The sequence below is a fragment of the Drosophila nasuta genome, chromosome 3 (assembly GCF_023558535.2).
Source record: "Drosophila nasuta strain 15112-1781.00 chromosome 3, ASM2355853v1, whole genome shotgun sequence".
NCBI lineage: Eukaryota > Metazoa > Arthropoda > Insecta > Diptera > Drosophilidae > Drosophila > Drosophila nasuta.
This window is the reverse complement of record NC_083457.1, coordinates 25,359,937-25,386,292: the sequence shown is the minus strand read 5'-3', so window position 1 is coordinate 25,386,292 and position 26,356 is coordinate 25,359,937. Positions and strand designations below refer to the sequence as shown.

At 38.4% G+C, this 26,356-nt stretch overlaps 1 protein-coding gene across 6 annotated transcripts in view; it reads left to right on the top strand.

The window, feature by feature from the left end:
* Positions 1 to 124: 124 nt before the first annotated feature.
* Positions 125 to 26,356, top strand: part of LOC132789821 (uncharacterized) — a 28,321-nt gene continuing 2,089 nt past the window's right edge. For 2 of the 6 annotated variants that reach the window (XM_060798101.1, XM_060798105.1), the window contains exons 1-11: positions 125 to 779; positions 11,092 to 11,550; positions 21,684 to 21,754; positions 22,223 to 22,320; positions 22,382 to 23,388; positions 23,625 to 24,200; positions 24,351 to 24,791; positions 24,851 to 25,423; positions 25,478 to 25,694; positions 25,884 to 26,104; positions 26,164 to 26,333. In XM_060798101.1, the coding sequence (XP_060654084.1) occupies positions 11,337 to 11,550; positions 21,684 to 21,754; positions 22,223 to 22,320; positions 22,382 to 23,388; positions 23,625 to 24,200; positions 24,351 to 24,791; positions 24,851 to 25,423; positions 25,478 to 25,694; positions 25,884 to 26,104; positions 26,164 to 26,333 (3,588 nt within the window). In that variant the 5' untranslated portion in view covers positions 125 to 779; positions 11,092 to 11,336. Of the gene's footprint in view, positions 780 to 11,091; positions 11,551 to 21,683; positions 21,755 to 22,222; positions 22,321 to 22,363; positions 23,389 to 23,624; positions 24,201 to 24,350; positions 24,792 to 24,850; positions 25,424 to 25,477; positions 25,695 to 25,883; positions 26,105 to 26,163; positions 26,334 to 26,356 lie in introns of all 6 variants that reach the window. The other 4 variants (XM_060798100.1, XM_060798102.1, XM_060798103.1 and 1 more) reach the window with 2 other exon arrangements.

Here is a 26,356-nt window from a genome sequence, read left to right as displayed (position 1 = left end):
TGCGGTAAATGTAAAATATGTGGCAACGCTTTAACATAGCTTTCGCTCTCTCATTCTCGCACTCTCAGTGGATGCCACTGCAGCTCAAGCTCAGCTTAACACAAGAGCTGCCAGTTTAGAAAAAGTCGTGCTTCGAAACAGACGTGTGCTGTCCAACAGTTGTAGTGTGTGAGCTTTTTATTGCCGACGCTGTCTGTGTGCAAGGCACGTACGAATAATACTTTTGACTTGTGCCGCGTTGCATTGCAATAAATCAGGCGAAAAAGTATTTGATTAATAAACAAATGCAGCCAATCGAAATGTACATTGAATGCGCATTCGATTTTAGTTGATTAACACATCGACAGTGTGTGGGTGCAATCTTCTTTTGTGGAGTGCGCAACATTCCGTTGCTTTAGATTTTTCGTATATTTGGAACTAACGTTAAAAAGTGCCGCGATTGCATTGTTTTTGTTGTGACTTTGATCGTGTGCTACACCTCGCGCGCGTTGTGCTCCCCTCTCTATTTCTCTCTCTCTCTCTCTCTCTGTGTCTCTCATCCATCTACTCTCATCAACTTCAACTACCTAACCGTAACTTGCAAGCGCGTGCGTGTCGTAACTTTTGATTAGCTGTCGTCTCATCGCAGTCGCAGTCGCAGCAAAGTCTTTACAAGTCGAGAAGCCTCAGTGCACCCTCTGGAACATTGCGCTTCGCGTCGTATATATTTTTGTTCGTTTTTCGTAAGTTATCGCCGCCTACATCGCATATCTTTTGCAGTTGCAGTTGCCGCATCGAAGGTGAGCATCAAAGGAATTCACGTTTCTTTTTGTTACTTCTTTTTCTGTTTGTTTTTGGTTTTGTCAGTTATTGTTCTTTGTGTTGTCAGGAGAAGCACACATTCACACATAGAGCTATAAATAAACGCAAAAAAGAACTGTCAGGGAGCTCAGGTGTTTTGGCATTTGGCCAGGTTGTTGCTTCAGGTATTGGGGAATCAGAAGCGAAACCTGCAATAATCATTTAGCATTCACAATTGGCACGAAAATATACTCATATTCATCATCATCATCATCATCATCATCCCCGGTCCCGGACAAGTATGGGATGCTGTCTCAATGATGATGACGATGATAATGCTGAGATGAGATCATTTCTAAAATCAAAGAGCAATTCTTTTCGAGCTCGAATTGGTGGCAACCGCAAGACAAAACAAAAGAATGGCCAACGACAACGACAGCAAACAAAACAAAAAACAATTCGACAAATTCCTGGTGTATTTGCTTGTAAATCATTAATCACTTAGGAAAGGTTTTCGACAGACTGACTCAGAGGTGCGCACTTAAAGACTTTCATTAAACAAATGAAGATTATTTTGTATGTTGTATTTTGACTGTTGCGTGCTGTAAGAACTTTTGTCTGGGACCAAAGAATCTGCTGTTAATTAATTGTAGGTTTCCTTACCTTATAAAAATACTTCTCTCAGATGTTGAGCCGCTTAGCCAAAGCTGTTAAAAGGTTTGATTGTATCTACACTTTGCGTTTTGAAAGGTGGCTTTTAAGAATCCGAAATGACGGAGCTGTTTGTCAGTCAACATCAAATTGATTTCGGCCTATAGCACAAAGTGGGCTAACAAATTGCTAAAAACAAACAACAATAGCGAATCAAATTGGAAACAAATCTATATCACATAATCCGCAAGTCACTTGCCACTAGCTGAAAATGCGGCTAACACAAATGACCTTGAGGGTAATAACTCTTCGGAGCAGCTAAAGTCTGTTAGTCATGCCTGGAATGCGGTTCGGCTGCATTGCCAATTCGCTGGCTTTTTAGCCAGCTGCAAAGCACAAAACAGCTAACAAAACCGGATGCCATCTGCATGCATCTAACAGCAACTGAACATGGTTCGAACACAACACAACTGCCCCTGATCCGATTCAATATCGAACCCACACAACGAACTCTCTGAGTGCAAGAAGTATTCTATTATATTCTATTGAACAGTCACAGAACAGACACGCAGCAAACGGAATTATGAATCGTTGCTTATATTTATAGAGATTTTTATTAACATACTTATACAATATGCCACAAGGAATTTCAATAAGCGAAACGACAATAAAAAATCAAGAAGAATCAAGCAACAACACGACTAAGCGAAACCAGTCGGAAAGATTTGTCTAATGGTGCGCGGGGGCCGAAACCGAAACGGCTAAAAGCAAACTGGTTAGAAATATACACACACAGACGCACACATACACACACACACATACAGAGAGTGGCTGATACTCAATTAGAGATTTAACGTAGTATTCGTTGACTGTTGTTGTTGAATAAAAACCTTGGAGCGCATCTTGACTCTTCAAGATTGAGTGTATAAACGACGGCAAAGCACAACATGTAATATTCGATTTATCCATCGATCTGACTAACTGCGCATCTTCTCCGATTCTCCGATTTACAATCTATAGATATACAAGTACAAGTACATGCACTTGTCTATGCCTGACTGACAAGGGAAGTGGCCGCAACGACTACAACTTCGATTAACATATCGCATTCCAATTCCAATGTTGAGTTTTGTCATTCGTTGCCGCTTGCGAAACAATTGCACACGAGTGTAATCAAAATTTTTATTTGGCCATGTTAATGCGTCAAGTTCGTTGCCTAAGTCTTTCGTTTCGTCTTAATTCCCCCTTAAGGTTAGCGTCACAGTGTGCCCGCACAGCCAAGACAGTAACCTGACCTCATCGAGCATACAGTAATATCCGCTGGAAACTAAAAAAATCTTTGTCGGACAGTCGTCTGAACAGTTTGGGGTCATTTTTGAGAGCACTTCCACCCGCTGCTCACACAGCTGTGACCTTTGGCTATTACCCTTTCGAATTTGTCGCCCATTCAAGCTAGACTTTGTAATGTATATAGTGAACTAAATATTGCACAATTATAGAAATGCATAGGCTTTCAAGGTGAAATTTTAGATACACTTCAAAAGGCGAGATGTGTGTTTTTCTCAGTTATTTATTTAAATTACATGAATATATAATGCATTTATTTTTTTTCTAAAATTATAATATCGCTTATGCAAGTTAAAACAACTAGACTTTGTTATGCTTATAGTTAACTTTATATTCCACATACTTGCTACGTATCCATAGAAATAAATTGTTGACTTTTTAGAGATAATCCAAGCACAAGTGTTGTATTTTGTAAACTTATTTATTTAAAGTATTATGATGCGCATTATTATCTTGCTAACATTATTATGTCGCCTATTTACCAACTCATTGCACAACTTAGCAGTGTGTTTATAGAAATGAATAGTTGCGTTTTTAGACAATTTATTTATCCTAATTATTATTATACACATTGATAATAATGTAAGGAAATAAATAGTTCGGGTTTCGTGAATTTATTTATTTAAAGTATTATTATACATGCCTATAATATAATGTACTTATCTCCCTTGCTAAAACTGTATCAATTATAGGTAATATGTTAAAATGAAAAGTAATTGTCAGATTTCACACACATTAAAAGATGAGCAACTCCCCAAGTAGTTGTAGCGTATATCGAAAGCAAAGTTAACTGCCTCGCTCGCACTTAAATTCCCAATATAGGGTATCTAATAGCCATGTGGTTTGCCATTTATAGCTATGCCAATTGCTTTGGCCGCATTCGGCAATTTATTTCAATGTCAGCACAGCAGCTGCATCCCAATTATCAGGGTTTGTCTGGCAGCAATTGACAATAAATGCCGTAAGCCGCACATATCATCAGCGATATGACGCAATGGTCTGGCAGTCAATCGGCTGGGCGCGTGTTAATCTATTACTGAGTATGTCTAAGTCAAATTGTAAATCAAAGCACGGCCCATTTACGTATGGGTCAACAAAACACCAAAATAGAAAAGTAAAGAAGAAACACAAATAAAGTTTATAAAAGTCACGCAAAATTTCGCTGAAAATGACACAGAAAAACGCCATTTAAAATTAAAATTATTCAGCGAAATTTGTTATTGTTTTTATACTTATTTGTGTGTTTTTATGTTTTATTTTTTGTATCTGCGAAAGTTAATGCAAATCATTTGGATGCGCCAAACAAAAGGCGCATCATTTATGCCGTTAATGAATTTTTTTTCATTTTTTAATATGTAAAAAATTAATAGAAGCGGCAAAAGTTGCAGAATGATGAGCATAAAAGGCCCGAAACGGGTTTTTAGCCAAGCCATCAATTTAACAGGTGTGTACAGGTGGTTGGCACCAGGTGAGCGGTGTCAATATGAAAAATAAAACTGCTTTAAACAATGATTTAATGTTTATAAATACAATTTACGAGCCACAAATCAATTTGTACTAAACGCTGCTCCTCTCCATGAAACTCAGCAAACAAGTTCAGCAAATTAAACACCCAATAACACAACAATAACAAACAGGTTGATGCGACAAGTCTCAAGTGCGGGGCCTAAGTCAAGACTCCAGTTGTCTCCTCTGGCTGCCATCTAATACCAACAAACCACTGAGGCAAAACGGCCATCATTTCATGAGCACAATTGTTGTGTGCTTGCCATCTTGATGAAATATGATCTTATAGGCAATGTTTATGCTGTGTCTATAGTAACTGCAATAAAGACAACAGCAACAAATGTTTAGGGATCAAGTTTGCCAGACAATAAACTCGACAAGTACTCGACTAACAAATAAACGCTTAACGCTGTCGCCTGAACCCTGACCTCGACTTTGACTAGCCATAACTATAGCTTTAACTTTAGCTATATCATTTGTTTTAGCTTTAGTTATTGCTTTGGCTTTTGGCTATTAAAAAAACCTTAACACAAAAACTTGTGTAGCTCGTTAGGCTTGATTCTTGTGAAAGTTGATTGCTGTGGCTTTCCATAATGCCATTCAAATTAAATAAATAAAACAAACCAGAACCGAAAATTCGCATAAATTCGCTTAGCAGTGATTATTGTACAGTATATCGAAGCTTTGCTGTACCACATTGCTGTCAACATATCTGTCGAGAGCTACCCATAACGATCGACAGCATTCAAGGCGTTGGACATTTTGTAACATAATTAAAATGGCCTTTGATAAGGTATTTAAAAACGAATGACTTAAGACACGAACTTGCTGCACCAGTTCGACTAGATTACAAAATTTAATTTTATGTTAATTTTGAAATCTAAATACGCAAAAGTATTTGTAGCACATCAGCTCAAATTTGTTAATTTTTTACAAATTATAACTTTTCGAGTGGCGCATTCCAAGGCAAATCGAAATAGAAAACAAATTAATAGAAAAGTGGCAACTTTCACTGTAAATAAATAAATAAGCAACTGCTTTGTTGCTGAATGTTGCTGAATGTGTTTATTTTACTAATTAAATTGATTAACAAGCGACAGCAAGACATCAAGACAGACAGACAGAGCAGCTAACTGGGCCCCCAAATGCCAAATGTTGCACATTTGCACGAGCACAACCACGCATCAACGTCACTTGAGGACGCAACTTGGTCAACTTGTTAATCAACGAGGCAAACACACAGAGAGCCAAAGCCAAAGCTAGAGCTTAAGCTAGAGCTGGAGCCACAGTTACAGCCACAATTTCGAGTTGGCCAAGTGGCGCTATTTATGTCACGAATAAAACTAAACCAAACAGTTGGACAGCTCAGATGGCAAATAGCCTGATAGCAATTATAGTAGGCCAAATTGGCATAAAATGTGGATTTGTCAATCGCTAACTCGTCGCGATTCAACTCGACGCAAAGCAACTCTCTTTCAATGCGTGACATTCCCCATTCCAAATCAAATTCCCAGTTACTCGCATGTTGAGAAATTTGTGCGCAAATTGAAACCGAATCACACACTCATAACACTCATCATACTCATCATAATGACGATGACTTTCGCAGCTTTTTGGCTCGCACAGCAGCAAACACTCAAGCAGCTCTGACACCGTTAATAGCCGTTGGCCATAACGCATACGCCATGTTTGCCCGTGTGTGTGTGTGTGTGTGTTTTGTGTGTTTCATGGTGCGTGAATCGAACTTATCAAACTCAAAATTCAACGTGCAGTTTATCAATAAAGCCTGATTAGAAAGTTTGTGTGCGCCTTGAATATCATTTATATATTTTATATTTTGTGTGTGCTATTAATTTTTTTTATTAGATAATAATAACAATAAATTTATGTGACATTTTCTGAGCAGCTTTGAGCGCACCCATAAAGTAATCCCCTATAAAGAAAATCTTATTGCTACGATAAAAATGTTTTATAAACAAATTATTACAGGAAAATTTGTTTTATTTATTACTACTACTATACTAAAATGTACTTAATAAATATATTAAGCCAATAATATATTTTTAACGAGTCTATTCTACTAGAAACAAAATTATTATCCACTCTTAAAAGTAGAGTTGAACATTGGTTAGCAATAAAATATTTAAAAACGCTTTCATTATTTTGTAACTTTATTTGTATTACTATACAACATAATTAAATGGCAGATATATATTTAATTAAAAATAAGAAAATCAAATAATTAATTTGATTCCTTCAAAGCGGGCAAAATAAATTACAAATTTAATGTTTGACCCGCATTTTGAGCTAACAAAATTGTGTTTCAATCAGCCCAACTTCCTGTAACGCGCCCAACGTTTATTACACAATTTTTAAACAACAATTTAAAATCAATTTCAGCTCTATTACTTTGGCTGTAGTTTTGGCAAATTTTTTTTCTAATTTTGGTAATTTCTCGTTAAAAATTGGAGCGCGCTTCTAAATTGTTTGCTTGTTTCTTTACCAATGGAGGCTGCCACATTCGTTACAGTTACAGATACAGATACAAACACAAAGATACAGATACAACAAAAAGCTAAAACTAAAGCTAGAGAGAGATACAGAGATAGTTGGGAGCACTTGTTGCTGTGGTGGCAGATCGCATAGTGTGAGTATCTATCTATCGTAAAACCATTAATAGCTGACTATTTTGTTTTGGGCCAGCAACCGGTTTCTGGGCACACACACACTCGCACACACTCACACTCTTCGCTGGCGGTACAAATTTGTGTACCTTTATTGAGCTGCCTGTGTGTATTTTGTGTTGTGTTGTGTTTTTTCTCTTTTCTTATTTTGAAAATTGTATCTCAAGCTGAACATGAATGAGCTTTTCGAATATTTCGTAACCAGTTGGACTGCATTTTTCCCGCAGCTTGTGCTCGGCTCTGCTCTGCTGTGCTGTGAATCGAACATGAGTAGCGTGGCCAAAATGTTTACGTCTTGGCCATAATCGATAGCCCACAGCAGCAGGCAAAGTCAAGTGTGTGCCTGTGTGCGTGTGTAACTCAAAGAACTTCAACGCACAAATTTCGACGCGGCTTTCAACAGCTTTAAATGTTTGACTTAATAGCATTTCAGCTTAATTAATAAAGCCAAGTTTCTAATTAATTAAGGGTCTCTTGAGCGCATAAGCGCAGCTTCACCTTTAAGCTTATGCAATGCCAGAAATTTTGCGTATTCATTGCGTGTGAGAGAAATGTATCTTGTATCTTTAAGACGTAATTGTTGTAGTTGCTTGTGTTATTAGCTGTTTCTTTCGTTACGTTTACGTCGCTTTCCAGCTGTGTGCCAAATTGCCTAAGCTCTTGGAAACATGTGGAAATGCGAAAAGGTGGAAAATGTGGGCATATTGCATTACCAAAAAAAAAAAAACAAACGAAAACAAAAAAACTTTTTGAATTCGATGCGGGTCGCATACAATTTCGTAGCGGGAAACCGCTCCCAATCAGCAATCTACAATCGACAATTGAGAAATTGGCAATTGGTTCTAACCCAGTTGTGATCTATGCTCTAAATATTTTTTCAATTAATTTTCGAGTGCTGCGACAGCAGTTTCTTTATTATACTTTATGTTTACACTTCGCATAAACTTAATTAGCCTTTTTTTTACATATGCACTTGGCGCTTTCCGTCGTTGTTGTTGTTGTTAACTAGCTTTTGATATGTATGTGGTTCAATGTCAAGCATTTTGTGGTCAACGTCTGTCATAGTTGTCGCTGGTGCGCGCTCTCAATGCCAGACAATTTCTAGAGTAACCAAACGAGGCAAGTCGCTCTCAACAAAAAAAAAAATAAAATAAAGCGACTATAAAAAACATGATGAACAACCCAGACGAAACCGAAGCAAATGGCCAACAGTCAACAGCTGTTCGGAAGTTGTTGCTACCGTTACGGCTTATAAAAGATTGTAGATTTTTTGTTGTATATATATTTATATATATATATAGTAGAGTCGTTGCTCGGTCTGGCATTGGACAATGACTTGGTAGATTATTGCCTTCGGTGTCCAGGCGCAAACTTTAATTACACTCGGGCTCAAAAGAAACCAGAAGTGGAACGTGTCTTCTGACTACTGATTCCAGCACCTCTCTTCTTTATCTGCGTTCCAATTCGCAATTCTATTTTAAATTGTCGACATTTCTTCTGCCATCTTTTGCCAATCATTTCGACCAACTAACACCAATTGCCGTTCATTTATCTTAGCCACATGCAATTTGCCTGTCAAAAACAGAGCCACAATTTTGTAGCCATATCAAAACAATTCGTGGCGCGGCACACAAAACAAAAACAAAGCCAACAACAAAAAACGTTCAACTTGTGCCACACATTTGAGCCGCCCATTTCGGTCGCCATTTGTTAGCCAGATTTGTTGAGATTTTCCACGCCCACCAGACAGCTTTCAGCTACGCTTGCAGGTAGCTGCCACAGTTTAGGTACAGTTTATTTATGAATTTTGCGAACAAATCAAGGCAGAATTCACCTGCAAATACCCTGTAAAATAAATTGATGGAATAAATGGTTAAAGACTAGATCTTGGCAATAATAAATATTTGTTTCTATCCTTACTATAAATAGGAACACAATTGTGATTTATGTTTTACTGTTCTCTATCATTTATTAGAGATTCAATATGCTAGGCACAAAGATTTTATAAGGAACAGTGCCAAGTTTAGTATTCCCAAATAATGCATCCATAAATTTCTTAGTAATGATAATTTTGTCATATGCAAATATGAGCACATTTAAAACAGCAATTGAAATGCAACTGCTGCACTATATTTTACCATTTTTCCTGGCCAAAAATAATATCTTAAGAACTGAGCAAGATACAGCATGCTGGTAGAATACATTTTAAACATTTTAAAGAACATCTACTCAGGTGAAAAGTTATTCTAAAACTTCATATAATTTGTGTATTATTATGCATAAATATATTTAATAAAGAGTGCAAGCTAACAAGACCTTCAACTCTATACATAGACTTCCTGCTGTTAATTATACGAGCATATACTTAAAACATTCTTCACTATTATACTGAAAAGGAAACATATTAAAACTTATAGCAGAAATACATTAAATGAACATTTAGTCTTAGTTAAAATCAACTAGAATTGTATTATAATTATTAATTTGAATAGGACATTCAACCAAACATGAAACTATACTATAAATACATTCTGCTCATATTCTAAAACAATGTTTGCATACTAAATTAACACTTAACATTAGCAATAATAACTAAATACCATATTATAATTAATCTTAAGATTTAGAATTTTAATCCGAAGGCAAAACTTCATTCTATATTTAGATCTCTTCATCTACCACTAAAAGATTCTTCCCATTTTTGCCTTCAAAGTTCCCTTGAAAGTCTTTGGCATTTACAGGGTACATTTGCTTCTTTTAGAGTCCAATGGCTGCATAATTCTTCGATGTTGTTGCTGTTGTTTCTCAAGCTGATTTGTGGCCCGTGTTAAGCACGTCATTTGCTTTGGCAGCTGTCATTGGCTTTGATTAGTTTGTTGAACGAATGCGGCACAAACAGAAAAAACCTTCGATTTCACTTCAAACTGAACCAGCTGAAGGAAGGCGTTGTAGTTGTCTGTAGTTGATATCGCATAGTCAAGTACTCTCTGCTCTGTACATTGAACTGCGTTTCACACGCAGCTTTTGGCTTTTTTTTTTTTTGCTTTGAGCTGTGTCCATAGCCAAATCTGTTGACGGCTTTTGATGTTTTGAGCTGGCTTTATGGCTTCATTACACGCCATGGAAAAGTCTGTCACCGGCTGCCCGAAAAATACAAATATAAAAATATATATACGTATATATCTTTCAACACATTTTGCGGGATTTTCCGCCTTGTCTCTTGTAGCTGTTATGAAAATCTATTTTAATGGTTTTTGCGGCTGGGAAAATGAGCAGGCATTGTTTTTGCTTTTACGAAAAAAAAAGGCAATAAATAATCTTTTTAGAGCTCAACGAATTATGCAATTGAACCTTTGACAGGCACTAAAACAAAACTCATTTAAATACTAATAACTAAACTATGTGCATAACACAAGAAATAAACACTTTGCTGACTGACTGACACACTTAGTCATTGGCAATCAGTTTAACAATGGAAATTTAAAGTAATGGAATTTTTTGTAACTGCAATTTAAAATATGTAATGACGAGTACAATTTTTTACATATTCTTATCGCTTAATTCAAAATCATTTAAAGACTTGAACAGCTGCTGCACTTGAAGAAAACAAATTCCACAATTTAAAAACTATTTTGTTAGTAGTAAAAAAACTCGAATTCCAAACTAGAAATTGTGTCAAGACTATATTAAAATCATAGCTGAAAATACTGGAAACACAAAGCTGTTAAAAATATATAACAATATTTTTAGAAAATTAATCTATTAATAAGAAATTTCTCCACTGCTTGTTTCAATCAAAGCAGCAATTTAACAAAAGACATTTTGAATATAAAATTAATTTTTTAGCTTTTAATATGTTCTTGACGCTTATCAATTAAAATCAATTAAATCTTCAGCAGCTGCTGCACTCAAAATACAAAATTTGTATAATTTAAAAACTATTTATTTAGTAGAAGAGAAAATTCAAATTCCAACACAATATTTTATTACAAATCATGTCAAGGCTACGCTTAAAATAGCAACCGGAAACACAAAGCTATTAAAAATATATAAATTTATTTTACAAACAAACATTCGATTAATAACCAATTTATCCTCCTCCTTATGTTTCTTCTCTTTACAGTGCCCCAGAAATTGTAAACAAGTGAATATAATAAATATAATGTGTCAATATTCGTAATTGGTCGGAATATTCGTGTAACGAAAGGTGTGCTCTAAGCTTTGGCTGATTGCTGTTGTTGTTGTCTGGCGGTTATATCATTCCGTCGACAGAGAGACGCGACAACAATACGCAATACATTTGCAATAACTAAGCAACAGAAATTACACAACAACAACAATAATAAAGACGACAACAACATCAAAAACATGAAACTGTCCATCGATAAAAGACCCAAAGGCGTGGCCTGCACCGCGCTCTTGGTGCCCTCGATTGTGTGTCTCTGCCTCGGCCTGTGTCTGTTGCAGCTGCAGCAACTGGGAGTCGAGGCACACGTGGCCCTCACGTATCCACCTGCACGAGCTTATGACTTGGATTTCTTGGATAATGCGCGCACAAAGGCGCCATGTGGCATGCCCAAAGGTAAGTTCCGAGTTTCCGAGTTTGGGGAAAGGCATCGCATCGAAAAGTAGGTCTGAGAAAATACTTTACTCCTGTGGTGGCCGGACAGGCAAAGATTTGACCTGCATTCAAGACAAGACACCAACCAACCAACCAAGTAACCAGTCAGCCTCCAGCTTCCATTTCTAGCCTTCAGCCCAAGCATTTATTTGCCTACAATTTGCTGATGTTTTTTATATATCTCTCTCTTTAAAAGTGTTGTTTTTTTTTTTATTTTTTGGCCAACAAAATATTTGGTTTTGCGGCTCGTGGGAATTATGGCCGGTTTTTTTTGAATGGCTTTTTGTTGCTTTTTTGGCCAGCACTTGCAGCTGGCGCCTGACTGTGCCACTTTGCCACCGGCAACTGTGACTGCAACTTCGACTGTGGCAACGAATGTGACTGTGAATGTGACTTTGACTAAGTCTATGTCCAGAAACACTCACATGATCGTAAAATGCTAGTGGCATGCTTAACCCTAATTCACAGTGAATCCTGCCACTTAAGTAAAGCCTAACTACGCTTGAACAGCCTTAAGCTTAATCCCTATCATAAAAGAATTTTGATGTTTTATGGTAAAAGGGGTAAAATTTCTGAGAGTGTATGTATATGAAAGTGCACTTTATTGTAGCCACACACATAAATCAATTAAATTCTAGTTAAAGTTTATAGTTTTATCATCTAAAGCTAAACTACTTTACTGAGCTTATCATTTGACATAACAAGCTATTTCACTCGCGAACAAATTTGCTATTAAAACTTGAGAGTTCAAAATGAATTCCTATCAATAACAAATCATCAGCAGTTAAGGAATTATTCCTATATAATAAGAAGACTTTTGTTCTATTTAGAAATACATCGATTAAAGTTATATCATCTAAAGCTAAATTACTTTGCTCAACTTACCATTTGGCATTAAAATCTAATTCATTCTCGATAAAAATTTGCTATTAGCAGATCTATGCCTTTTTCAACAAACAAAAGCTATAAATAAAGAATTATCAACAGCTACCTTTTATATTACCATACTATATATAATATACAATTGTTAAGGAAGTGTGCAATTATATTGAAATACGCTTTAGCGATTATTAAAGTTAATCGCAACTATTCTAAATTTATTATTTAAAAAAAGTTCGCTTTTAGAACTTGTATTTTAGAACCATCATTCAAATTTCAGTAAAAGCAAAATTCACTTAAAAACTTTATAAAGATGCTCTACATTAAATTTACCAGTTTTTAATTCCCCCTGCGGCACATTAAAAATAGACAAGTTTTGCTCGACTTGTTTATTAATTATAATTTTAAATTGTTCTATAATTACTGCTTAAATGCCAGGTATTAAGTTTATAACTACTTTTTATAGTTTCCCTCATTTTTTTATATACCCTGCGCCAATTGAATACACACAGAAGAGTAACTTCGTTAAATGATGATGAAGAACATACAAAAAAGTGACGATTACATATGATGAGAATAAAGAGATTATAAATTTGATATTTGAGTAATAAAGAAAGGGTATTTCGTAGTCGTGCAATTGCGTATAAAGTACTCTCACTTGTTTCAGAATATTTTTGCTCTATCGTCATTTGCTGAAACCTGTCGAACTTTAGAATAAAACTGGCCAAAACGTAAAAAAAAAACATTTATCTTACGAAGCACGTATTTATACTTTAAACACATTCATTCAGCTCACTTTTAGTACAGTTCAGTTCATGGGGTTAGTCATCAAATAATCGGCATGCGAGTTGTTTATGTTTTGGGGCACGCTCCAGCATTCGGTATTTCGTATGATTTAGTTTAGGTTTCTTGCTAGTTTTTTGAGCAAACAAAATGTTGGCATAATCCCATTGGTAATTGTTTTGTTTGGGCAAGTATTTTAGCCGCATTTAAATTGGCCATGCACGTTCGATTCACACAGAGCCCCATTTGTGAAATACATGTGCATACAGCGAGCATTCATGAGTGGTATTCAAGCATGATTATGATTAACATATACATACTATGAAGTATTCATATGTGCATTCGCGCTTGCATAACGATTTCAGTTTCAAACTCTGTATTTGAGTTGGAGTTGGAGTTGGAGTTTTGTATTGTTGCGTCTTACTTAACTATGATTATTATTGTTGTAAGTGTATGTAGTGTTATAGTAATATTTGTATTGTTGTTGTTGCCGCAAAGTGTTACCAATTAATTTGCATACAAAACAGCCGCGATGCCATTCACTTGTGCGCATATTTTTTTTAAATTGGGTCATCATTTGTTTATTTAGATGGATACCCTGGAATAGTAACTGAAGCAAGGCCTTAACAAATGCTGTAACTTTTACTTAATCCAAAATACGTGTAGGATACTCATAATACGCTTTTTGAGTTCACTTTCTATGTTTATTTGGTGAACAAACTTATATGATATATAATTACTATCTTGTAGACAACACTTTTACTACTCTATAAAGACTGTTTATCACCTTGCAGGGTATCTGACAGCTGTGCTCCGCATTATGTCTGCTTATTATTAACAGTTTATCTTACAGCTTCGAATACTTTCAAAAATGTTGCCCACTTGTTGCTGAAGTTTTCTGACATTTGATGTGCGGCTTCATCTCACCTCATCTCAAACATGTGTGCACAGAAACATACCTACATATACATATATGTACATATGTATGTTTAAGTAGATATCAGATATGTGTGTATATAAGTAATATTATAATTAAGCTAGCAGCTGGGCACATTCGGTTGCCTTCGGCTGAAAACACACACAACACGTGTGTGGCATCAAAATGCCAAATCAATTCAATAGCGCATAAATAATTACAAATTTTGTATATACGTATATTCGATTTTAAATATATAATACTCGCTCAACGGCATTTTTTTGCAATCTTTTATAATTTTTTTTTTTTTTGTTGCGGTTTTTTTCACTTTTCTTAATTATACACAAGTGCTCATTGCGTATACGCAACGTGCGCCGCCTTGAGCATACTTTAAGGCCTGTGCCCCGTGCCGCATGCGCTCAATTTCTTGACTAGCCCGGCCAGGTTGGCTAGTCTGGCTTGGCGGGTCTGTCCCCCCTCTTCCTGTCTCCCTGTTTCCCTGTCTGCCTACCGGTTGCACGTTTAACCCATTTCGGGGCATGACAACTTTTGCCTTCGTTTGCTTTGGCAGCGACTTTGGCTTTTATATTTTTTTTTACTTTTCTTTGCACTCCGAATCTCGTACATTGGCCAGCAGGTTCATTCCTCATGATGAAGACGACGCGGCAATAATGATCGTAATAATAATGATGATGTATGTTGCCAAGGCAGCGAGCGCTGCAAGTGAAAAACTTTCACTTATGGCCATTACTTAGTTTATGGCCATTGCGCCACACACACAACACACAGCACACAACTTGCAACTGGCCAAGAGATGCCATGCGTTGCAATCTGATGCTGCAATGTGGCAAGCTTAACAACTGTATCAGGCAACTCCCAGTGACCGCATTTTCCAGTTTCCAGTACTCTCCGTATTGTAGTTGCCCTTTCTAAGTGAAGCGACTCCAACTGGCAACTGGCAACTGACAACTGGGCCACAATGTGGCAGCCTCGTTGATCCCACGTTGCATCTTGTTTGCATTTGTAACTCAATTTGTTAACACTCGCTGCTATTGCTGTTGTTGTCGCTGCTTCAGTTAAGGACCACAACGTTATTTTGTTTTGATTTGTCTCTGTTTTTTCTCATCTCGTCGCGTCGCGTCGCGTCTCTCGACAACTGACAACTTGACGTTGTTGTAATTGTCTCGAAATGGAGGTCAAGTTGTGGTCTACAGCCGCATTGAGTCACACTTTACAATGCGGTTGCAGTCTAGCTTTAGGTTCAGGTTTAATTTCTGCTCTATGTTCGAAGCAATGGACAAATGATTGCACACACTAAAAAAATAGTGGAATGAACTCGTTCCGTTGATGGTTTCTTAAGTAGATTCTAATTATCGTTTATGGACTTGGCCATAAAGCCGTAAACTTCCGCGTGCTTCAGATAGAAACTGCTGCACCTTAATGAGTTCTAGACTAACGCCTTGCAACTTCAATGTACTTAAAAAAAATCATCAATTAATTTTATGATAAATTATCTTAAATATTGTAAACTTTAATCATTAAGCAAAAGCAATTTTAGTAAGTTTTTATGCATTAGACATAGCTATAACATAGCTATCTTTATGAAGCTTTTAATTACACATAGAGAGCTTCCATGTGCTTTAACTATAAATTAACGAACTTGGATGGTCAAATGAGCTTTACATCAACTTTAGAGCTTCAATGCGCTTTAGCTATAAATTTTCGCGCTTTAATGAGCTTTAGCTATAAATTTGCGTGCTTTGATGCAATTTCGATATAAATTAGCTACAAGCTACTGCTGATAGCAATGTGATTAACTATACTCTACACTAGGCGAAATATTTTATCAGCTGCGTAACTTTGACATAAACATGCAACAGAAATGTGTATATTCAGATGACAGCTCTACTTATACAACAACTGTTAAATTTATCATCCTAAAAATTTGTTGAATATTTCTCAAGACCCATTTATCAACAACTGAAGCGAATTGTTTTGCCATTGTTGTTGTCGATGTCGATGTCGATGCTAAGGCTGTTTTTGTTGATCAAGTTTATTATTGTTGCTGCTGTTGTGAGTTGTATTTGTAAAACGAGCGCCATATGAATACACTCATATTTCAATTTCAATGGCCATTCATTTGTTGCTGAAATGTCGCAGTGGGATTATCATACGAATCTCGACAGCATTCACTTGCACTAGACCCATAAAAAAAATGCCACAGAATATCAATGAGAGCGCGTACTACAAAACGACACTTCAAATGGCATAAGTGTGATGTATAAGGGTTGCACTGTTAGAAAAATATTGTGTAAAAGGAAATAATTAAGAGAAGCGAAAAAGTTAACAAGAATTCGAGTTATCAAATGGAATATAATCATATATACAAATAATTTAAACTAACGAAAGTTATGATTAAGTATCAAGATTTTCCTTATAAATAATCCCTTCCATAATACAAAGTAAGAGTATGTAAAATAACTTTATCTCAAAACTTTTAAATACAAAAAGGAAAAGTGTGCATATATTGTTATGCTTTATACGAAAATACAATATTATAATATAAAATATATATAAATACTATACAATGTACTATTGAAATATCTACTGAGTATTATGTTTAATTGGAAATATCTACCCAACACTTTTTCTTAGATTTGTAACACTAAAATCGTACATTTTTTATTTTATATGTTTTTTTTATGAGTTTTAACATACAAACAGAGAACTTAAACTTTTAAATGCCTTTCAACTTATATCATCTTTTAAAGTAGAATATACATACATCTAATTTATCATAATTTCTCTCAGTGTATTTGCCACCGTGCGATACATATCGAGTGGCATGCCATAAATAACAACCACACAGGCGCTGCTGTTGCTGCTGCTGTTGTTGCTGCTGTTGCTGCTGCTGTTGTTGCTGCTGTTGTTGCTGCTGTTGCTGAAGCTGACGCTGGGGAGCCGTCTAACTGGCTAAGACAACGTCACGAGCAATTAACTAAAGCGAAAACTCCTTGACCACAAGCAGGCCATGCCAGTTACCAGATACCTGTTGCAGTTGCCAATTGCTGTGGCAGTTGCAGTTGCAAATGCAAATGTTCAAAACTTGCTACGTAATTTGCGGCCAATGAAACGATGGCAACATTATGGCCCCATAGTTTTAGGGTTGCCAAAGTAAAATGAATTTTACAGCATGTTATACTTGCAATGCTCGTTGCCAATCGCCGCCACTGTCCAACAGTCACTGCTAAAATTTATTGCACACTGCGATGCTTCGTTAGCTGCCGACACTCAAGTTTATTTGTCAACCTTTTCACGTTGCCCCAATGTGTGTGTGTGTGTGTGTGCGTGTGTGTGTTGCGGAAGTCTTTGCAACGACACGCCATATTTGGCCTTACCCCCACCCCCTCTCTTGGTAATTCCCTAGCTACGCCATCGTACCTCACCCCTGACCATTCACTCGCCTGGTGCTGCAAACACTGCAATTAGAATGCATGCAAGCACCACATTCTTCCACACATTCTACATTCTACTACAATACAGTGTTCAGCATTCAGTATCGGGCAGCAAATTGGCCCCAAGGTTCGTTGGTTTTGGCATACCATTAAGAAAATGATGCAAAGACCCCAAGTTCTTATAGAGTGAGTGGCCTCCCCACATATTCCATTCGCCCATTCCAACCATCGACTCTGCAGCGAACAGATCTTGCAAAAGTTGGCTCAGAATATGGGTAAAAGCAAACATTGAAAATAAATCTGTGAAGTTTGTTAACCTGGCTAAGCACCTTGCTTACGTCAACATACGTTACGCAATTGATATATTACGTTTAAGGTTCTTTTAATAAATAACAAAAGTGTTGCCTAAAGAGCTTCTACTTGGCTGCAAAATATGAATGATTAAGTTTATCTTCAAATATTTTAAAATCTATATATATTATTTAGTTTATGACAGCATTCAGAACAGAATAACAAAACAAATAATTGCTTTTTATGAAAAACATATATTCATTAGATTCACACATTAATTCCAAAATCTATTAACTACTCTTTTAAATAATCGTTCAGCATAATGTCATTAAAAGCGTAATGCGGCAAATGGAATGCGGCTATAAGATCTCGCTTATTTGGTGATTGTTTAAAATGATAATTAATTATGGCAAATTAATGCTAATTGTTTATTTATTTAGTTATCACAATTTCCGCTTATTATTATTATTATTACTATTATTATTATGATGCCCGCAGTTCGAGGCAAATAGTCAACCCAATGATTACTTTTAATTTCTCTGCAGGTTTTCCGTAGCCCATCATCATTAGCAAGCATTTTGCGCTGAAATCAATCAATAGTTCATTAAAAGGCTTTTCCTTAGCAAAAATTAATTGCATTTTAAATAACATAAATAAATTAGTCACTCGTTTTTTTCCCATCTCGTGTTTATGTTAATAAAAACTGAATAAGCTTTCATGCGAAAACTATGAAAATGAATCGAACTCGCGTTAAGTTTGGTGCTGAGAATCATTATCATTAACATTATCAATTTCATTTTGATGTCTGGACAAACGACGCATCAGGTTCGACTTTCGAAATGTGCGGCGAGTTCAAGCGCAACACTCAAACTCGAATCCGAGTCTGAATAACGAATAACGAATACGAATACGAACTCGATATTCATGCAACGCAGCCTCCAAAATCAAAGGTGAACAACTTTCGCGCTCGTGAGAAATATGACAAGAGTAAAATCGAAACAAAATATGAAAAATAGCCGTAGAGAGGGACAGCAAAGGCGAGAGCGAAAGAGAGAGAGAGAGAGAGAGCGAGAAAGAGAGGCTGCATGTGAAATGAGAAATCACTACACCTGCCAATTTAGTCTCAGTCTGTGGCCCATTCCCTGTTCAGTTCCCATTTAACAACTGGTTCCGCCCAACCAAATTGCCTTGCTCCTGTTGTTGTTATTTATTAATGGCCACAATTGATTTATCGTTCGGCTATCAGCATATTTTTTTGTAATTTGGCGCTGTTTTTTTACCTTTTTTTTGCCATAACTTAACCCATTTTTCTGGCGCTTTGGAATTGTTTTTTCTTATATTTATTTTTTGGTTTGAAGTTGTCAAAACAACTTTGGCCAGATGTATGTGAAAAATGTATGTGCCACTTAAGTACAGGTGCAGAAAACTTCCATATACACTTGAATGATTCAATGATTCTGTTCGCATATCCACTTCAATTACGCCATTGAAATCAAAAGTCGCAAAAGTCGATTGGTGACCTACAAAAGCGGCAGCAACGTCTACAGATAGTGATCAGCATACCCTGTAAAAAAAGCGAGCTTAAAGAGGGGTCCCATTAGTTAAGAATGCGAAAGATACTTTTAGATTAAATTTAATATATTTTATTTATATATTATGTAGGTCTATCTATATCTACAAGTATATGTTTTATCATCCTTAATTATAATGTGCTTATATCATATCAAATTTAGAGCTTTAAGAAGAGTCGCATACGTTGAGAATGCGAAAGATACTTTATGATCTTTATATGTTATTTGTATCTATGTAACTTTGTATATGCAAATATTTATATATTGTTTAGATTTATATTTTATCTTCCTCTACAAACAACTATCACATTAAGTGATATCTATTAGTCTTACCTTTCAATTATTCTACTGATTCTTTATTGTTATTTTCTGCTCGTAATCAGCGACATCATCGACAACATCGCGACAAAAAACACTTCTGTCTATTGCTGTCTGACCATATTGGGCAAATTGTGCAAAAAAGACTGCACAAGACTGAGGCAACTGAATGCATTCAAGTGGTCATTCAATGAGTGTACTCATAATATTTGGCCAGTCGCCAAGCCAAGCATTGAGGATGGCTAACAGTCTGTTCAATCTGTTGTGCCACCAAAACAGCAGTCATCATAATTTTCCAACTTCCTTATTTGTCGACGCTAGACAGAGGGGCTAAAGAGTGGCCAGGGGAAGTGCGGGAAGGTGTAGCTTAAAAGTGAGACTATTGCGCTCCTGCTTTCGCTTTCAGCAGCTTGGAGTCTGGGCATCGCTATAACCATTTAATGGCTTCAATTAGCGGCTCGATCCGTGTGTATTGGCTGACAACGATGTGCGATCTACGCTTTTGCTTGGGCATTGATTGGCCAGCTTCCCCTTCCCCACTCCTGAGCTGAGGTAAACTGCAATTTTTCACAGCTGCGACGAGGTTATCGCATTGCTCTTATGCAATAGTTGCGAGCATATGAAATTTGTCGACTCGCGCGGCAAGAAGAAAACAAGAAAACTTGTAATGCGAAGATGTGTGTGGCACTTGGCCACACTCGTTGGTGGCTCGTTGATTCGCTGCTTCAGTGGCTCAGTGGCTCAATTGCTTTTGGTGGTTCGCTAACTTCCTGTACTTAGGCGGCCTCGCATGGAGACTGGGCTCGGCAATTGCTGGAATTTGGTACGCAGGTGTGCAGAGGAGAGTTCACAAACACAAGTCTATTCATGAATATACCCACTCGAGTGCACTCAAAAGCGCAATGCTACGCAATGCAGAACCATAAAACCTGTTCAGCTCGACTGCTGGCAAAACATTTAATTATGCGATACATATTTCAGTTAAGCCAATTGCAATTGGTTCTCTCTCTCTCTCTATATCTATGCAACTGTAATGCCTGATCAGCCAGGCCCAACTGCATGGCCTGTTAATCAGCAAAGACGATGACGAAGAATAATCATCGCGATTATCGTCATCATCATCATCATTATCATTGTTGTCTACATAATTGCATTGCCCCATTTGTTAGCTTTCTTTGAATAGACTGCAATTGACTTGTGACTCTTTGGCCCAGAGCTTGTTTGCTTGTGCTTCCCAAAGCCATTGTGGCAATAAGATTGTTAGAATGCCTATTTACGGTCATCGATAATACATAATCTTGTAGAGCTTCTAAAGGTAGTAATAACATAATGAATGCTTTAGAAATTGAACGCATAATTAAATGTAGCTTTGACCATAGAGATTATTATTGGGTTGTAAAACAATGTTTTAATAATTTGATCAGTATTCTATCTAATGAATACAAAACTGGTTGTTAATCCTCTCTGCACTAATGTCTCTAATCTAATATTATCTATTCCAGTTAAAATAAACTAATACTTTTTTGAGTAGTAATAATGAAAAATATTAAAGATATTAGAAGTTATTTGATTATTGCACTTTATATCAGTGATCGATTCATTAAAAGCAAATTCAATAATTAATTCATAATTTTTATTTATGCTACCTTTTTTAATTCCGAATAATGTTAAATCCTCCTTAATTAATTTCCGGCATCTAATGATGAACCCTTTTAATCTAATACTTGCAAAGTGCTTGGCATGTCAACAATAAATGCCCCTCATGTTTGTAGTTTAGTTAAAAGTATTTAAGCAATGTAAACAGTAAAACTAATTTGCTGGGAACATCTTGAATTAACGTTAATTAAAATTCTTATCATTTGTTTTCATTTGTTGTTTCAGGTTCCATACGCACCTCTTTGTTGTCTGGCACACAGTTTAATGTTACTTGGCATTTGGCCTATGCACACAGGGTAAGTTAAGGAGCCGACTGGGGAGCTGAGCTTGGGGCAATTAAGTTGCGCGCTAATCAAGATACCAGAGACGCTGCACAATGGCAGTCAGCGTTCTTATCTCGACTCTCGAGTGGAGCATAATTAGACAGACATGTGCATCATGCTGGGCATCGTAAATGATGTAATGATTGCCACACATGCACGACAACTGAAGCCTAGATATGTATAATACTCAGTATCAGACTTAGACCTAGCCTGAGTCAAAGTCAAAAACATTGCGTTAGAAGTTCTCATTATTGAAAAGGCCAATGGGAATTACCTTTTGAAAGCAAGTCACAAGTTCTCAGTCATTGTTTTGCGCAATCTTCATTATATATAACAGAGAATTGCCTTCCAAAGTCACGCCCACTCGCACCTCCCATAACCAAGTACATATTGGATTCAATGCGCAATTAAAAAGTTCATTTCATGCTTCAATTTTTCTAGGGCGGCTTCCGTTTGCAATTGCTGGATGCACTCGACAGACCCGTATTGGATCTAACACCTCACGTTAATGGCTCGGAATTTGTGCGCACAGATGCGACGTAAGTTTGCTGATAAGCTATGCTGTGATTCTACCTCTAACAGATCCCCCATCACCTACAGGGCTCAGTCGTATATGGTGAGCATCCCCAAGGATTTCGAATGCTTCAATTGTACGTTGCGTTTGCTGCGTCAGGCCGATGAATGGTCGACTGCCTATCGCTTCTGGTCCTGCGCTGATGTGGACATCAAGCAGCGCAAGGATTTCCGTGAAACCTGTTCAGGACATGGCAAAAACATTGCATCGCGCTGCAAGTGCGATAAGAACTTCTATGGTCCACAATGTCAGTATCACGATGAGTGCAGCAGCAATGCCGACTGCGGTGTCCAAGGCAAGTGCATTGATATCGACAGCACCTCGTTGCCCCGTCGTCAGTGCTACTGCAACTTTGGGTGGTACGGTATTGGTTGCAACAAGCGTTCTCCCTATAAGTCGACCAGCCTGGATCTGACTTCGTATACGATGAAGGAACTGTCGCCTGACTATCATATGTACTGGCGCCTGCTGGAGGAGCAAAAGGAGATTGAAGTCGTGCTCAAGGTTAACAGCACCTCTTGGGTAGGCTTGGGCTGGCGTCCACGTGGCATGACTCCGGAGTGTAAGAACTTCCCGTTGTTGCGTGATATGGGAGATTTGACAACAACCCTCGAGAGCTCGGCTCCCGAGCCAAAGAGCGAACCGGAGCCTAAGAGCGAACCGGAGCCCAAGAGCGAGCCAGAGCCAAAGAGCGAGCCGGAGCCAAAGAGTGAACCGGAGCCAAAGAGCGAACCAGAGCCCAAGAGCGAGCCAGAGCCAAAGAGCGAGCCGGAGCCAAAGAGCGAACCGGAGCCAAAGAGCGAACCGGAGCCCAAGAGCGAACCCGAGCCTAAGAGTGAACCAGAACCCAAGAGCGAACCTGAACCCTCAAGTGAACCTCAAGCAGAGCCAGCTGCCGAACCGAGTGCTAAGACAAAGCGCGTTGCCAAACACGATCCTGACTTCGGCAACATTGATGGCGTTACCTCAGTGGCCACCAGTGTCTCCTATCGCGTCAGCACAAAATCAGGACGTAGCCGCCGCCAAGCAACAGGTAAGAATTCTTGCACACTGCATAGTTTTCGCACTTGCATTCAATTAGTTTAGCTTAATTTTTGAATTAATACAAGTAGTTGCAAAACACACAACAAATCCTGCAGATCCTGTAGAGAACTTACTGCATTCAATTATTATTATCCTTGTTGTGCTTCTACTACGAATACTTTCAATCCCGCACCTAACACTAAGCACGCAAATCTATTCTCTACGACAAATACTATATAACAACAGAGCCAAATAGCACAGCGGAACCAAAGAGCGAACCAGAGCCAACAAGCGAACCGGAACCAACGACAAGCGCACCGGAACCGAAGAGCGAACCTGAGCCGAAGAGCGAACCGGAACCAAAGAGCGAACCTGAACCAAAAAGTGAGCCTGAGCCTAAAAGTGAACCAGAGCCCAAGAGTGAGCCGGAGCCTAAGAGCGAACCAGAGCCCAAGAGTGAACCGGAACCTAAGAGTGAACCGGAACCCAAGAGTGAACCAGAGCCCAAGAGTGAACCGGAGCCTAAGAGCAAACCTGAGCCTAAGAGTGAACCGGAGCCCAAGAGTGAACCTGAGCCTAAGAGCGAACCAGAACCTAAAAGCGAACCAGAGCCCAAGAGTGAACCGGAGCCTAAGAGCGAACCGGAGCCCAAGAGTGAGCCCGAACCCAAAAGCGAACCAGAACCCAAGAGTGAACCGGAACCTAAGAGTGAACCAGAGCCTAAGAGTGAGCCAGAACCTAAGAGTGCACCCGAGCCCAAGAGTGCACCTGAGCCCAAGAGCGTGCAAGCTCCCAAAAAGTCCGCAAATCTTGAGTCAGCAGGTAAACCCACACGCCTTGGTAATGGTATTGCCTTTTCGATCCCCCGATTTTCACTGTATACTAACACAGTAGATCCCACAAGCCACACACAATTCACAACATTCCTATCTCAATGGAGTATCTATTATTGACATAGTTTTATTTCCCTAGAACCCAAGTACAAACTTAACCCGTATACACCTCGGCACGACTTCAATCCCATGGACTGCACGGATATAGTCATTGGCTCGGCACGTGGCATGGCCAGTCGCGTGGGAGATTACTACTCTCGGGATCGTTCCACACCCAAATTGGACGAGGTCTTTGGTGGTAAATCCGATTTGGCTTTGGGTACCGGTTTCGAGGAGAATGGTGTGACCACCATTATATTCCGCAAGAAACTGGTGGCAACAGAACCAACCGATCACACACTGGACGATGCGCTCACTCATGTTATCTGGGCAAGGGGTCAGGAACCACAGAAGTATGTGCATGTGCCAGCCTCCGGTTTAGAAACTGAGCCCTCATCCGTTAAGGACTTCTATCAACCGGATGAGCTGAAATACCACGGACATCAAATGCAACGTGGCGTCACCCAAATTAACTTCTTTGGTAAGTATAAAGAAAATAGCAAATGAAAAAACATCTTATAACTCCACAATTCCCTATAGAAAAAGATAAGTCTGCTGCTGAAGTCGATCGCAATGATCTGAGCACAAATGTGCTTGATAATGATTGTTATGGCCACTGGAAATATCCCTCAAACTGCTCGCCCCAGGAACATACTTGCGAGTACTACGCTTCATGGGAAACCGCTGGACGTGGTGATGATATCCGCTGGCATATCGAGACAACAAACACACAAACCTGGACTGGCATTGGCTTCAGCGATGATCAGCGCATGTCACAAACTGATGCCATCATTGGCTGGGTTGATGGACGCAGTGGTCGTCCCTTCCTCATGGACACCTGGGTACTTGGCTACGCTCCACCCAAATTGGATGATCGCCAGGACATTACCAATGCATCCGGTCGCATTGAGAAGGGTGTGACCATCTTAGAGTTCAATCGCAAACGCATCAGCAACGATGAGCAAGATCTCTCCTTCACCGATGATCATTGTCTGTATCTGTTCTTCCCCGTGCTCGGTGGTGCCTTTAATGTTGTTAACAAGAAGACACGCAAGCACGAACAGGTGCCAGTAGTTTCGCCCCAACGCGTTTGCATCAAATCCTGCGGCAAAGGTATGAGAACTTTCTCACTTTCATCGGAGCGATATTAATAACTCTCTTTTGCAGAACTAGAGGCTGTTTTTGTGGGCACTAGCACACCAGCGCCAAGTCGCTTAGTGTATGCCGTAGGTGTGAAGTTGATGAACTTGGCCGAATCCTTTGAAGCACCCAAGCCTGGCACTGTGGACTTTAATAATCTGGCAGCCACCATTTCGGACTCCTTCAATGGCATACTCTCGCCCATTCCCGGTTACTACAAGACCGAAATTATTGGTTTCGAAAAGTAAGTTACTTCTGTTTATTGGAGATTCCAACGCAAAATTCTTATTATCATTACCCGAATGTTCGCAATAAGTTTGTAATTTAATGTAATCAAGCAGATATTCTTATTGAATAGTTAGCTATTCATTAGAGTCGCCAGATTGTATCCCTGACTTAAAAATTGCTGTTACATTTTAACTTCTTCTTGTAGAGAGGGCAGCTCCATGGTAGCCAAGGTACAGGCGCTGTTCGACAAGTCCGATGTGGAGAAGAAGCACGCCCTGGATACGAATAACATTGAGAAGACAAGCGAGGCGGCCGTTGAGAAGAATGCGGAAGTTATCAAGACAGCGCTACAAGATCAATTGGCTACCGGCAAGGTGGGATCTCTAACAGTGGATCCACAGTATTTGGACTTTGAGGCTCTCGAATGTGAGCAGCTAATAAAATGATAAAGATTTCAAATTTTTTAACAAGAACTCTATTTACAGTTAAGAGTGCTCAAGAACCCAGTGCTAAAGACACGTTGCTGTCCTTCTTCGATCTGTCGGAGACACGTTTGTATATTGTGCTAGGTTTGATTGCAGCCCTTGTCCTAATCGCCCTGATTCAAGCCTTCTGCACCATATTGAAAACGTCTCGCAAGAGCAAAAATACCAAGGTAAATGTTTAAATAATTCAATT